The 13,528-nt window shown below is 32.3% G+C and overlaps 1 protein-coding gene across 1 annotated transcript in view; it reads left to right on the top strand.

Moving 5' to 3' along the window:
- The window catches only part of LOC131155165 (cyclin-C1-2-like), a 96,021-nt gene extending 85,371 nt beyond the window's left edge, over positions 1 to 10,650 (top strand). The window contains exons 7-9 of the mRNA XM_058108113.1: positions 5,042 to 5,092; positions 6,454 to 6,601; positions 10,355 to 10,650. Of these exons, the coding sequence (XP_057964096.1) occupies positions 5,042 to 5,092; positions 6,454 to 6,601; positions 10,355 to 10,459 (304 nt within the window). The 3' untranslated portion in view covers positions 10,460 to 10,650. The remainder of the gene's footprint in view (positions 1 to 5,041; positions 5,093 to 6,453; positions 6,602 to 10,354) is intronic.
- The last annotated feature ends 2,878 nt before the right edge of the window (positions 10,651 to 13,528 follow it).

Here is a 13,528-nt window from a genome sequence, read left to right as displayed (position 1 = left end):
TGGAGAGGTGACATGGTATACTTGCAGGAAGCTAAAACTGGAACTGTAAATAAGCTTATGATCAGCAGCTTATAGGGGCATAAGAACTGCAAGTGGATTTACCCAGGAGCTGCTGGAAACACTGGTCTTCCCATTTTATGGACGGATGAAATAGTGGACATGTTGGATCACTCAATAAATTCTCCCTTTGGTTGCTTGCCTTTTTTTGAACTTGGAGGATAACTTCAAGTGTATTTTCACCAGCTTCTATGGTCCAGGAGGACCCTATAGGTGACTTCTGTGGAATAAGCTCGTGGAGGTCAAAGTCAAATGTACGTCCATCGAGTCATTTGGGAGACTTTAGCATAGTTTTGTGTCCTCATGAAAGAAGTGGAAGAACTTTGGAGAGGACAAGCATGAAGGAGTTTCTTGATTTCATCAATCTGAATGCTCTTATTGATCTTCCACTCGGTGACAGATTTTTAATCTAGCATTTCCCTGAAGTAACACAAAATTTTCTCCCAAGGCTTATCTTGGACCATTCCTCTATTGTTCTTGATACAGGGGGAACTAAATTAGGCCCAACTCTCTTCTGTTTTGAAAGCTTACACGAAGGTTTCAGTGGTTGAGTTATGGTGGCCTTCATTTTGTTTTTAGGGGAAAGCAAGTTTTGCAGCTGCCTCAAAATTGAAGGGCCAGAAAGTTTTTGAAATGGTGGAATAAGAACGCTATTGGGAATATTCACTTGAATAGATCAAGAAGATTTTTTTTTTTTTTCCTCAAAAAAGAGCTGGTTGATGTCATTAACATGGAAGAAATAACTTGGACACAAAAATATAGGGCCTTATGGCTCAAAGAGGGCAAACAGAACACTAGATTCTTCCAATGATCAGAAAATGCTCACTAAAGGTTCTATATGTTTACCAGAATTGAAATTGAGTGGAAGATTTTGGTTGGGGAAAGGACATCGAAAGGGGCATTTGTGATTTCTATAAGAATCTTTACTTTGAGCTTGCGATTTGGAAACCCACATGGTGTTACTTCTAGCACTTTGAATCCTTCCACTCTGCAGTGGCTTGAAAGGCCTTTCTGTTGGAAGGAAATTTTTCTAGCCCTCAAGAACAGCAAGGGTAGTATCATTAAGTTCTTATCCAAGGTCATAGCCACGAGGCTCAAGAAAGCGATAGTGAAGTTTTCCACCAATATCAACATGCTTTTGTAGTGTGTAGACTGATCATGGATGCAGCCCTTACTGCATCTAAAGTTGGATGCCTACTTCAAGGCAATGAAAAAAGGGTGGTTAGCAAGCTTTACATGGAAAAAGCTTTTGAAGTTGGGATTCTCCTCCAAATTCTCAAAAGAAAGGCTTTAAGGAACTTTTGAGGGAATTTGGAGTACATAAACACTGCATTACTAAAACTTTTTCAGGGATCATCAGTGACTGCCCAAATTTTTTCCTCTCTTTCGAGGGTTGAGGCAACTAGACAAGGCAATACCCTCTCTCCCTTTTCATTTATCATGGTAATAGAAGTTTTGAGTCTCTTGCTGAAAAAAGCCACCGAAGGCGATCTTTTCATGGGTCTTAATATTGGAAGAAATGGTAAAGAAATTGAACTCTCTCACCTTGTTGGTGACTCCAGATTTTTCTGCCACGTGGATCTTCAACACTCAATTTAAGATGCATTTTGGCTTTAAAGTAAGGACTGACAACAGAAATGGAAGTCTCCCACCTTCTTCACCCTTCAATGCTTTGCCTTTTGATTCTGGAGATCCATCCTAGCATGACTTTCATTTACCAGTTGCTCACTAGAAAACATACTTGAGCATGTACTCGATAGTCTTTAGTTGCTTATGCTATTGCTCCTTTTGTTTTCATTCTTCACCTTTCTAGTCCTATGTGTTTTTTGCCTTGTATATTTCCTTTACTTCGATATCTTCTTCACATGTCGGAGCGCTTGCTATGCTCAGGCGCAAGCTTGCAATGGATGTAGAAATGGATGCCTTGACCATTTGAGGGACATGGGAGGTGGATGTTCCTTTGGGTAAGGGGTTGATTAGATGCTGGTGGGTCTAAGTCATCAAATATCTTCACTCTATTGAACAAATTAAGGCTTGATTGATTGCCAAAAGATGCATCCAAACATAGTATTGATTTTTTTTTTTTAATATTTTCTCCTCGATTGCTTGGCTAAATTTTGTTCATGTATTTTTAATTTTAGTTGGCCCTTATACCAGTTGGATGTGAAGAATGCCTTCTAGCATGGAGATTTGCAAAAGAGATATATGTGGAGCAACCTCTGGGTATGTTGCTCATGGGGAGGATGGAAAGGTATGTTTGCATAAGCCATTTGTGGTCTTAAGTAGTCTCCTTGGGCTTGGTTTGACAAATTTAGTATGATGGTCTCTACATTCGGTTTTTATCCAACACTATTCTAATGAGATGTGGTACATTTAGTAGTTTATGTTGATGATATCATTGTCACCCTCATCAGACGAGGATTGCAGATATCAAGCAGTGGTTTTAAGAAAATTTTCAAATCAAGCACTTGGCTACTCTATTTTATTTCCTTGGCATTGAGATTGTATGATGTAAGAAAGGGTTGAATTTATCTCGGTGGAAATATGCATTTGACATGCTGGGTGAGAATGGTATGTTGGGAGCTAAACCAGTTGATACTCTTATAGATCCAAACATGAAGTATTCTAGGGATGTTGGACCCAGACTTTGAAGACAAACATCGATATAGGAAGTTGGTTGGTAAGTTGATTTACCTATTACTAGAATTGACATATCCTTTGTTGTGGGAATGATGAGTCAGGTTATGGAAAATCCTAGAGAGCCACGGTAGGATGCTATTTCTAGAATTCAGAGTATGACAAAGGCTCTCCTGTTAGAGGTTTGATTAATGTAATAGAAATTGTGGGATCATTGGATACTTCGAGGTAGATTAGGATAGCTTTGTTGATGGTTGAAGATCTACCTCCAGATAATGTGCATTTGTGGGAGGTGATATTGTTATCTGGTGTAGCAAGAAACAAACTATTGTAGAAAGATCTAGTGTTGAAACAAAATACTTATGTGGTTTAAGCCATTTATGTCGGTGATGGGATTCTTGGTTAGAAAAACTATAGATACGTTTTTTTGATAACCAAGCTACTGATCTGATGTTTCATGATAGGACAAGGAACATTGAAGTTGACTATCATTATGGAGAGATGCTATGTTGAAAAAGGTTGTGAGGACTCCATTTGTGAAACCTATGGATCAGTGAGGCGATATTTTTATGAAGGTTTTATTTAAGTTTGGATTGTCTAATTGTTGTAACAAGGTGAGTTTGGTAACCCCCAGCTTGAGGGAGTGTTGGAAGAGAATATGCTATTTCTTAGTAATTATGTGGTTTGAATGGGGTAATTTTTATTATCTTCTTCATTATTAAAATATGAGGGGCAGACCTGGAGCAGTAGCTCCAGGAAACTGCTGCCTCTTTTTTCCTTTCCTTTTCTTTTCTTTTCTTTTCTTTTTTTCTCTTTTATTCTCTCTCCCACCCTTAACTTCACAACAAAACTCTTTAAACTTATATCTTTAAGTGCAAAAGTGAACTTCTTGGGATTTGAGCTTCTGTGTTGAGGTGCAGAAGCATTTGTCTTAACCAGCAGACTTAAGTTCCTACAATATGAAGAACTATATAATAGTACAGGTTATTCTACAGGAAATCAACTGACATTTACCATTTGAATGCAACCCGAACCAGTAACCGGACAATCATCCGGTTGGCTATCTGGTATAACATCACTAATATCAAGATAATAAAATTGTGGAAAAATGCATGTTAAATGGCTGAATTCAAAATTGCAAACCTGTCAAAAGAAAACAAGGGGTTAATGTTGTTTATGAACTGATAGACAAGGGATTTCAGTAGAACTTTGAAATGTTAGGGGGTGTGGGGGTTCTTTTGATGAAACTTATGGGATGTCAGTAAAATTAGCCATAATTTTTTCATGCTCTAGCCTTATCAATTAAGTTTATATTCTTTGCAGTCTGTTGAGTATAAATGTTGCAAGACAAAAGCATAGGGAATGGACTTGTTCAGCTCTACTTTTCCTAAATTAACCATAATTTTGTCATGCTCTAGCCTAATCAATTAAGTTTATATTCTTTGCAGTCTGTGTGGTCTGTTTAGTATAAATGTTGCAAGACAAAAGCATAGGGAATGGACTTGTTCAGCTCCACTTTTCCTTTTAAAAATCTCATTGAATTTGTATTATTTTTTTTCTGGATTATATAATGCAAGATGTTTAAGATTCTTCTCCTGAGGATTTTTGGATAAATTTATAAAATCAATTGGTGGTCTTCTACATATAGAAACAAGATTAACCCACTGATACAATAATAGCTTACCCTGCAGCATGCTTACTAAAATGGGGAAGATAAGGAAAATAGCAATATAAGAGTAAAAAAGAAAAGATGCATAAGTTTCTTCTCCTGAAGATTTTGACGACATTACTCATGCAATCTGGATGCAGTACTTTTTACTTGTCGGGAGTCCAGTCAAATATTTCTTTTTCTTCACCTTTTTTTTAGTTGCTTGCCTCAAATTTAATTAGTCTCAGAAATTATGTATCTTTTGAATGGAGTGCTCAAAGCTGATAGCCCAATAAAGACAAATATCCTTTTATGTAATTAGGTGCTCTCCCACATTCATAACTCCTGAATTGTTCATGACTTTTCCAACTAAATCGGAAACTTCTATAGATTCTGATAGATTTTCTTTTATGTCCCTAACTTGAGTGCTTTTGTCAAACATACAATTTTGAACTTTGAACTAGTAAATTTCAGAAACATATATATAAAAGCTACCTTAGGGTGGTTGATGCTAATAATGTTGCAACTTTAATACCCCTCACCACAAGATGGCGTTATATATATATAAGCTACCTTAGGTTGGTTGATGCTAATAATGTTGCGACTTTAATACCCCTCACCACAAATGCTTTTCAATCTCTCTTCTCAATAAAGCTAATTAGTTGACACTAATTTCCCTCATTCTCTTGTCCTTTGCAGGTTGCTTCAGGATGCTGGCATGAATGATATAAATATGACTCAGTTATCTTGGTAGAATCCATTTTTGTTGTAGTCAACAACACATTTCAGCATGCTTATGTGAATTTGTTATCTTTTTTATCCTTTAATGCTCTGTAAATTTTTCTATATGCTTTATCTGCATAATGTGGATAGGCTGCTGATGGCCTTTTCCTGCAGCTGTCTTGAAAACATAGCTTCGACTTTTTGTTTCTCAGAGCCAATCTGGGCTTTCTGTGTCAGAGAAATAAGGTTTTGTGTTTTCCTTTTGGTGATGATACTTCTAGTAAATCCATCTATTGAAACATTGCCTTTTTATGTTTTCGTTGGAACACATGGGAAATTAAAAGAAAGAATGAAAGAATAAAATAGCATTTTTGTTTATGATCACATGATGGATAACTTTTGACATGTCCAGTTTATCCAATTTCGTATTTGAACTTGGAAGTTGTGTATACCCAACACCTCATACAACAGTCATCTTATGTTAACCCTGTTTTGCCCAACTCTCATGGTTGTCCCACTTGGCACAGTATTCCAGTTTGTGTTTGGATAACTTAGCATGATACTGAAAAAGTGCATTTTATGTGATCAATTTTTTAGAAAACAGATAAAAAAAAGTGTGTTTTGAAAAGCATCCATATAATGCTTTTCTAGTATGATTTCCTTGTGAATAGAAGACGAGAACATTAATTTATTTTCTTTTTCCTTCTCTCTCTCTCTCTTTTCTTTTCTTTTCTTTCTTTTTTTTTTAAGGCAAACTTTCTTCAAGTTTTTGGTTAAAGGCATGAAAATTTGTTTGTCTCCTTCTCTGCTGAACTTTGCCTGTCTTCACACTGCCAGAGACATTGTCTGCCTCAAATTTATTTTCCAAAAAAAATAAAAAGGGTGTTTCTGTAGAACAATAAAATACATGGCATATTCCAAATCAATTTGTTGAATTTGTGACAATTTCTTTCTACTAAACCAGGTTTTTTTTTTTTTTCAAAAGCAAACTTTCTTCAAGTTTTTACTCATGGCGATATGGCCACAGGTAAAAAGAGAAATATTGTCAATTATATTCTCCTCTCAAATTTTTAATAAGCAATGATGAAAAGAATATGTGGAATTGTTAGGCAGCCAAGCCTAATTTTTGTGTACATCATCCGTTCGATAAAATTTTAGGACAGATGTACTCTTTGGGCTTGCTAGCACTTCATTTTAACAAATACAGTTGTAATTTTTCTTGTTCTTTCTATTTTTCTTTCATTCTCCTTTTTTGTTTTTCTCTTGTCTTCTGTTGTTGTGGCCTAAATGTGTTGGTCAAAACTTTGCTTTGTTTTGCTTTTTTGTTTTGTTTCGCTTCTTTTTTTTTGTTTATGTCTACTCTATTTAACTTTTCATTTGGACAATAGGGGACTTGTCAATGACACCTACAAGATGGATCTTATTCTGATACATCCTCCACACATGATTGCATTAGCCTGTATATACATTGCAAGTGTACTCAAAGACAAAGACACCACTGCATGGTTTGAAGAGCTTCGAGTTGATATGAATGTGGTAAGTCTTTGAAGTAAAAGTTTTCGTAATATCTTTTATCTCCTTCTTAATATAAATGGACTTATGTTGGAAATGATTTATCTTTTTGGGAAAACAAAAGAAATATGGTCTGTGAGGCAGCATGCATCCTAGAAGTGTCATTTGCGCTTTGTATGTCTGTAGAAGAACTCATTTTGGTACTACATAGTTGAATGTTTACTTTCATTTTAGGTCACAGTTTAGTTTTTGATTGTCTTGGTGTCCCTGTCTTCCTATTGTGATGCAAACAGGCAAACAGCTATTGGCTAACATGCTATGGTGGTCCATAGTGTCGTAAAATATTCAAAACGGTACACGCATGCACACAAATTTATACTGTACAGTACATAAGATGTATAGTTCACCACATGTGAAATGTTAAAAATAAGCTCACCACATGAGCTACAATGCTGATCTATTAGATTGGGATACTAATGTTTAATGCCTTGAAGTATTCCTCCCGCCTAAACCATTGGAATTTCCTTGTTGGTGCTTGTTAGTTTGAGTAACATGAGAGTTCAGTTTCTTTAAAATTTCTGTTAGTAGTTTTTTTCTTAAACATAGTGAATTGCCACGTGCTTTGCACGTGATAACAAGTGAATAATCTCGAGTAGCATACTTAAATAATTTATAATAAGGTTTAGAAGTTCTAAAAATAAATTGATTATATGTTATTGTAATTAGCTAACCCCACTTAGTGAGACTTAAGTTGCTTTGTTGTGTATATGTTATCATAGTGAGTTTATAACTTAAAATATGAATAATAGGAGTTATTTATAAGAATTTTTATTTTCTTCACACTTGTAAAATATGGGTACAGATATGGACATGGGACAATGCTACCAAAGTAATGACGCCATACGAATGCAATAACACGACCAATCTTAGAACAGTTCTTTGAAAAGGACATGCTAATTAAAATTATACAATATTATATTTAAATATATTACACTAGATAAATACTAAATTTTAATATGGCACCATATAAAAAATCTAATAAATAACGATGAATATTCTTCATTGTTTTTAAATTTGTAAAACATTATCAATAAATAATGTCTTCCATTGAAAATGTCAATAATTCTTTGTATTTATTTTGTTATGAAAAAAAACTCAAAGTTGCTGTATTCTTCTATTAAAGTTATCATGTTTTATGACAAACTAAAATAAAGTTATATTATTATACTTAATTATATGTCTTAAAAACGTATTAAAAAAAAATTTGGGGGTGTGCTTAAGAAGTGTCATGGGAAAAGTATCGGTGACTTGTGAAGCATTAAAAATATATTTTTGAAATTGTGAACATGTCAAAAAGGTATTATGCATGTCATAAATGTATCAAAAAATGTTGATATGATGGATAAGACAACAATAGACATGATATCCTTATAGAAATTTTTTAGCTTTTTTTTTTTTTGTTTTTATAATTTGCAATGTAGTTATCTAGTGTTACTACACATTTTAAACAAATTAATAGTAGTTTTTCTTAAACATACTTATTTTGATTTAATATTTATAATACAATCACTAAAAGATCATGTTGTTAAAAATTAGTATTTTAAAATAGAAAATTTATATAACAGATGTATATACGTCTACATGAAAAACATTTTAATAAATTTGTTATCCTGTTATTGTATTACAATATTTATAAATATTTTAAGCTATTAGAATAGAAATGAATATAATGCTTTGAAAGATGTATGGATATTGTAGGTCATGTATAAGGATGTTGAACGTGTCAAATAAATTATTTTCCAAAATTATATGACAAAAATTATATTTAATATATTTTTATTTATGGAGATTTTGTAGTTATTTAATTTTTTAAGATGCATGTGTTGCATGTGAAATTTTCAACAAATGGAAAGTAAATTTTAACTACTTTCATAGAGGCATGATGGAAATTTGTACTCGAGACTTATTTATTTATTTATGTATTACATGTCTCTGTGTCATGTTTTTTGATTTATAGAATGTTGAAATATTTTTTAATTTGTAAGCCAATATGTTCTAAAGCAACCTATGTATAGGATTCAATAACTTTGATAGATGATTCCTTAATGTAAAAATTAACATCTTCATGTATAGTTTTTTTTTTTGTTTAGTTAATCAACAATTATTGAGTTTTTCATAATTACGAATAAATTTAAGTGAAAACTACTTCTAAATCTATGACTTTATATTTAATATTTAACTACTAAAGTCAAATTTATTTGTTTATCTCAGTGATATAAAAATTTGTCTTTATATGGTTGAACTTAATTTTTTTAAAGAATATTTTGTCTAGCTTTCAAAAGATAAGGACATTTTCGTCCAGAAAATGATTTTACTCTACCCATTGTTTTATATATAGTTAAGATACTTAAGGTGAGTTTCACCCAGATATTTTGAAAAGTATGTATTTGATTAGCTGCTTTTTGACCTTGTAGCTTTTTTGGGAAGCTCTTAGATGTTAAAGATTTTGAGCTTTTAAAACCTGAAGGCTAGCTAATTATTCTATCTTGTGGGTTCCTTTAATTTTTTTTTTCTTCAAATATTGCAAAATTATGTACACATTATTTATATTTCCTAAAATGATATATCCATTTTGGTCATTTTAAACATTTCAGCCAAGTTATAACTTTTTCACCAAAATTTTGGATCAATTTTTTTTTTTTTTTCCTAATAGCTCTTTCTTCACAAAGAAAACACTCAATTTTTACAAGAACATGATATTAGTTCCTTTTCATCAATTCCTTTTTAAAAGTTCAGCCCCAGAGGGGCCAAACTGAGGTTTAGCAGCTAAGAATCTTCTTGTTGGTATGACCTATGGTTCTTTATGTAAAAGCCTGATATCATTGGCACAACCTAAAGGCTTTTAGGTAAACTGGTATTCAAACATGATATCAGAATCAGGTTGCCAGGAGGTTGTGGGTTATCTTATTCCCTATAATTGATCTTGTTTATTATTTGTCTCTTTATGTGTTGTTGGGCTGTATGTGCGGGGGAGAGTTAAGGCTCGACATTGTTGGCCCACAACCTAACAACTTATACTTTTAGAGAAAGTGGTATTCTAACACTTTCTATTTATCTTGCCACACATTGATTATGTTTATGATGAATGGCAATGTGCGGCATGGAATCTCAAGGTAATATATGAATGTTGGGCATTGCTCTTATAGTATGTCAAGTTTGTGTATTGACAATGCCAGTATGCATTGGACAGTTCGTTACTATCTGATACTCAGGGTTGAGTGATTTGGGTGGATTGTCTTTGGAATTCAAATAATTGCCGCTTATTCAAAATTTTGAAAGACTGAAATGGTTTCTTGAATGTTTAGTAAAAGTAAAAAAAAGTTGAGACAACATTTGGCAAGGGGAAATGTGTCACTCTTGGGAAGTTTTAACTTTTTGGGACATAAAATGCTGATTGATGGTCCTGGAACTGCATTGGATTGGCTAATATATGTTTTATAACCATAAGATTCAGGAATTAGAGCAGTTGAACAGTAGTAAAGGATTACTTATCATTCTCTCCCTTAAGAAATCTATGAATGATGAGCACTACCCTTTTAGTATATACAATCACCATGCAATCAGGAAGTCTTACAAGCTGAATTGTAGTTTGTTGATGCATCATTGTAGCTTTGATTCTCTGCCTAAATAAACGTCAATATAGCTTTGTATTGACAAGTGTATGGAATTCTTTGTCTGTCAACATATTAGAATTTTGATTTGGGTTTATGCTAACAGGTGAAGAACATATCGATGGAGATACTAGATTTCTATGACAGTTGCAAAATGATTCTTGATGATAGGATTAATGCTGCTCTCAACAAGCTAACCTCAAAACCATAAATGCTTGGGCAAGTTCGAAACTGGTTGGTACGATGCTGACATTTATTTTCTCTGATGAAAAGTGTATTAATTTTCTTTTCTTGTTCTCTGGTGAAAATTACTGGCTATGTTTGAAAGCCGCTCCTTTTAACAGATCTAAATTGTACCATAGATGTATGCGAAAGATGATTTGAAAGTCGCCATTTAAAATCTCTCTCTCTCTCTCTCTCTCTCTCTCTCTCTCGGCATCAACGGGACTAGCTGTGTTGATGTGCTCTCTCTTTCGCTTGCTTAACCTCGTCAATATCATGTGGACCTTTTTAAAAGAGAACAAATGGTGGTGGAATTCACCAATGTAGTGGAGAGCAAGGCATGGAATTGATGGATTCCTATTTAAGGGTTGGTGGCCTGATCGTTCTGCCGAGTGTTTATCATTTTAATGACAAAATCCTTTTGTAATTTATTTATTTTGTAGCAGATGAGGTGACGTGTAATAGTGTGTCTTTGATGTACGCTTATGTTCAGATGGATAATACCAATCGTCTGTCGTTGGTTTGCCAAATGCTTTGAAAAATGATGGTATTGTGATCATGGTGTTGTCCAAATTCTTATTCTGTCAAGCCCCAAGTGAACCTAACCTTCTGTCTGGTTGAATCAATCAAGGTCGAGCTTCGTTAAGCAGGTCATGGGTTTTGGATGCCTACAATCTTCATCCCTAAGATGGAGGACGGTTGGTTTATTTTGTGTGTTTCTGTTTGACATTTACTATTTTTAAGAATACAATAAAAAGTTATAAAAATTTTTTAGAATAAAAATATCTTGTTAAATTGATATTCTGTGTATTTTTGTAAAGATGAATTTTTTCGGCTGGCGGGAAAAGAAAGAGAATCGCATACTTTCCTTAGCAGGGACAAGTAGTTTAGTAGCTTCAATATTTGGTTTTTTGTTTTTTTTTTTGACGTTCCGCAAATGTTATATACTTATTTAGTCGTTGAAAATAATTTTCTCTTTTATTTTAATTTTTAAAAAATACAAAGAAGTTCGATAATTTTTAATTTTACAATATTTATGTAAAAAATGAAAAATAATTAAAGTTTTGGCTTTATTTACTTGTTAAATTAATTTTATTTTTTATTTTAAAATTTTAAATAATTACAAACATGGCATCTTGTTTTTTAATTCTCTAAATTTGAATGTGGAAGTTGGGAAACTTTTCTATTATTTTCTAGATTTTTGATTTCATAGTGTTTGGGAATGTTTTTTGAATTTGGATTTATGTATATTATGAATGAAATATAGTGTAAAATTATATTGAGTTTTATTCAAATTTAAATTTCAGAATCAAAATTTATAATTCAAAATACTACTTTTATTATTTTTTTTAAAAATTTTTTTTTTTAAAACTGCCTTTTATTTTTTGTAATTCTTTTGAAATCTATGGATAAAAATAAATGATCGTCTTGTACAACTAAATAAACTCTCTAATCTCTATCTTTTAATAAAATATTTAAAAAAAAAACAAAAACTACAAGAAGCTAGTGTTTTTTTAAAAAAAAATATTTTCTACAACGGACTCTAAATTATATTCTTTTTAGACAATTAATAATAGTAACACTTTTGTTATCAGTAGTTGACAAAGGTTAATAGTCTACCAAAAAAAACTGTTAGTAGAAATTACAAAATTTAGGGTTTCTTTTTGTATGGAAAAAACTATAAGATTCAAATTTCTAATTTTTCATTTTTTTTTTTAGAAAAAGATGAAAAAATAAGAAGGTTATTTTTTATTTTTTATTTTTTTTTGTTTTATACAAATGTTAGTTAATTGGAAACAAGATGGAATTAGTATATTTTCTTGAAAAGAAAAATTAGAAATGTAAAATATAATATTTCTATGACCCATAGTTTTACTCTACACTACAATTTCCATCCACACTAATAGGCAAATACTAGCAATCAACAATTATATAGTAAACAATTATCATTCACTAATAACTTAAATGATGCTAGTCATTGATGATTTGGATGCTTTTCTCAAATAATATTATTTTCTATTTCTCAAATTATGAGTTTTGAAAGTATTTCTCAAAGTGATGCAATTGAGAAATCAAGTAGAAATTATTGAATTTATTAAAGAGAAATCAAATATTGGTTACTCAACTTTAGAACAAATTTTGAAAAGAGAAAATTTTAAAATAAAAAATCAAGTAATAGCTACTTGATTCTAATCAATTGAAACCCCGTGACCATTACTTAATTTCGTTTCAAAATGATATACAAAAAATGTGCAAGAATGGAGTAATAATGGTTACTCAATTTCTACTCAAATTATAAAAGAAATAATTTTACAAAGATAGAGTAATAATTACTTAGCCGAAATTGAGTAACCATTATTCTTTTTTTCTTTAAAAACATACCTCCTGTTGGAATTTGTGATCCTAAGAGGGAGAGTAAATTGGGTTTTAAAAACTTTTCAATTAATTTAAATGTTTCACCGATTCATCATAGTTCATATCTCATTCAACATATATATATATATATATATATATATATATATATATATATATATACGTGTATGTAAATCGAGTTTAATAATAAAAGCAAACATACATGTGTGTAGTATCTTATTTAAATTAAATGTGTGCATGAGAATAATTTTGACATCAAATAAACATTCATATACATGCTGAAATTAAAGTGCAGGAATTTAAATAAGATAGAGAGAAAAAGACACCAGATTTGTTATCGAGAAAAACTAGCCTACATTCCCGCCTTGGGCTTATCCCCAAGGATTCCACTATAACATGCTCATTTAATTGGGCGGAGCAAAAGCCTTTTACATCATCTCCTTACGGGGTGAGGAAAATCTCAACTCAATTACTAGGTAAACCAAACTAGTCTCACTTGCGAGGCTAAGACTCCCCAATTCAATTCCGGACTGAACCGAACTGGTCTCATTTACAGGGCTGAGACTCCTCAATTCAATTAAAGGGCTGAACCCAACCGTCACGCCTTACCAAGATGACGCACCTAACTTTCCTAACTGGGTCTAAGCCAGTCCAAGACTTTTTAATCTGGTCTAAGTCTATCCGG

This window comes from Malania oleifera, chromosome 5 (genome assembly GCF_029873635.1).
Source record: "Malania oleifera isolate guangnan ecotype guangnan chromosome 5, ASM2987363v1, whole genome shotgun sequence".
Taxonomy (NCBI): Eukaryota; Viridiplantae; Streptophyta; class Magnoliopsida; order Santalales; family Ximeniaceae; genus Malania; species Malania oleifera.
This window is presented reverse-complemented; position numbering and strand designations above follow the sequence as displayed.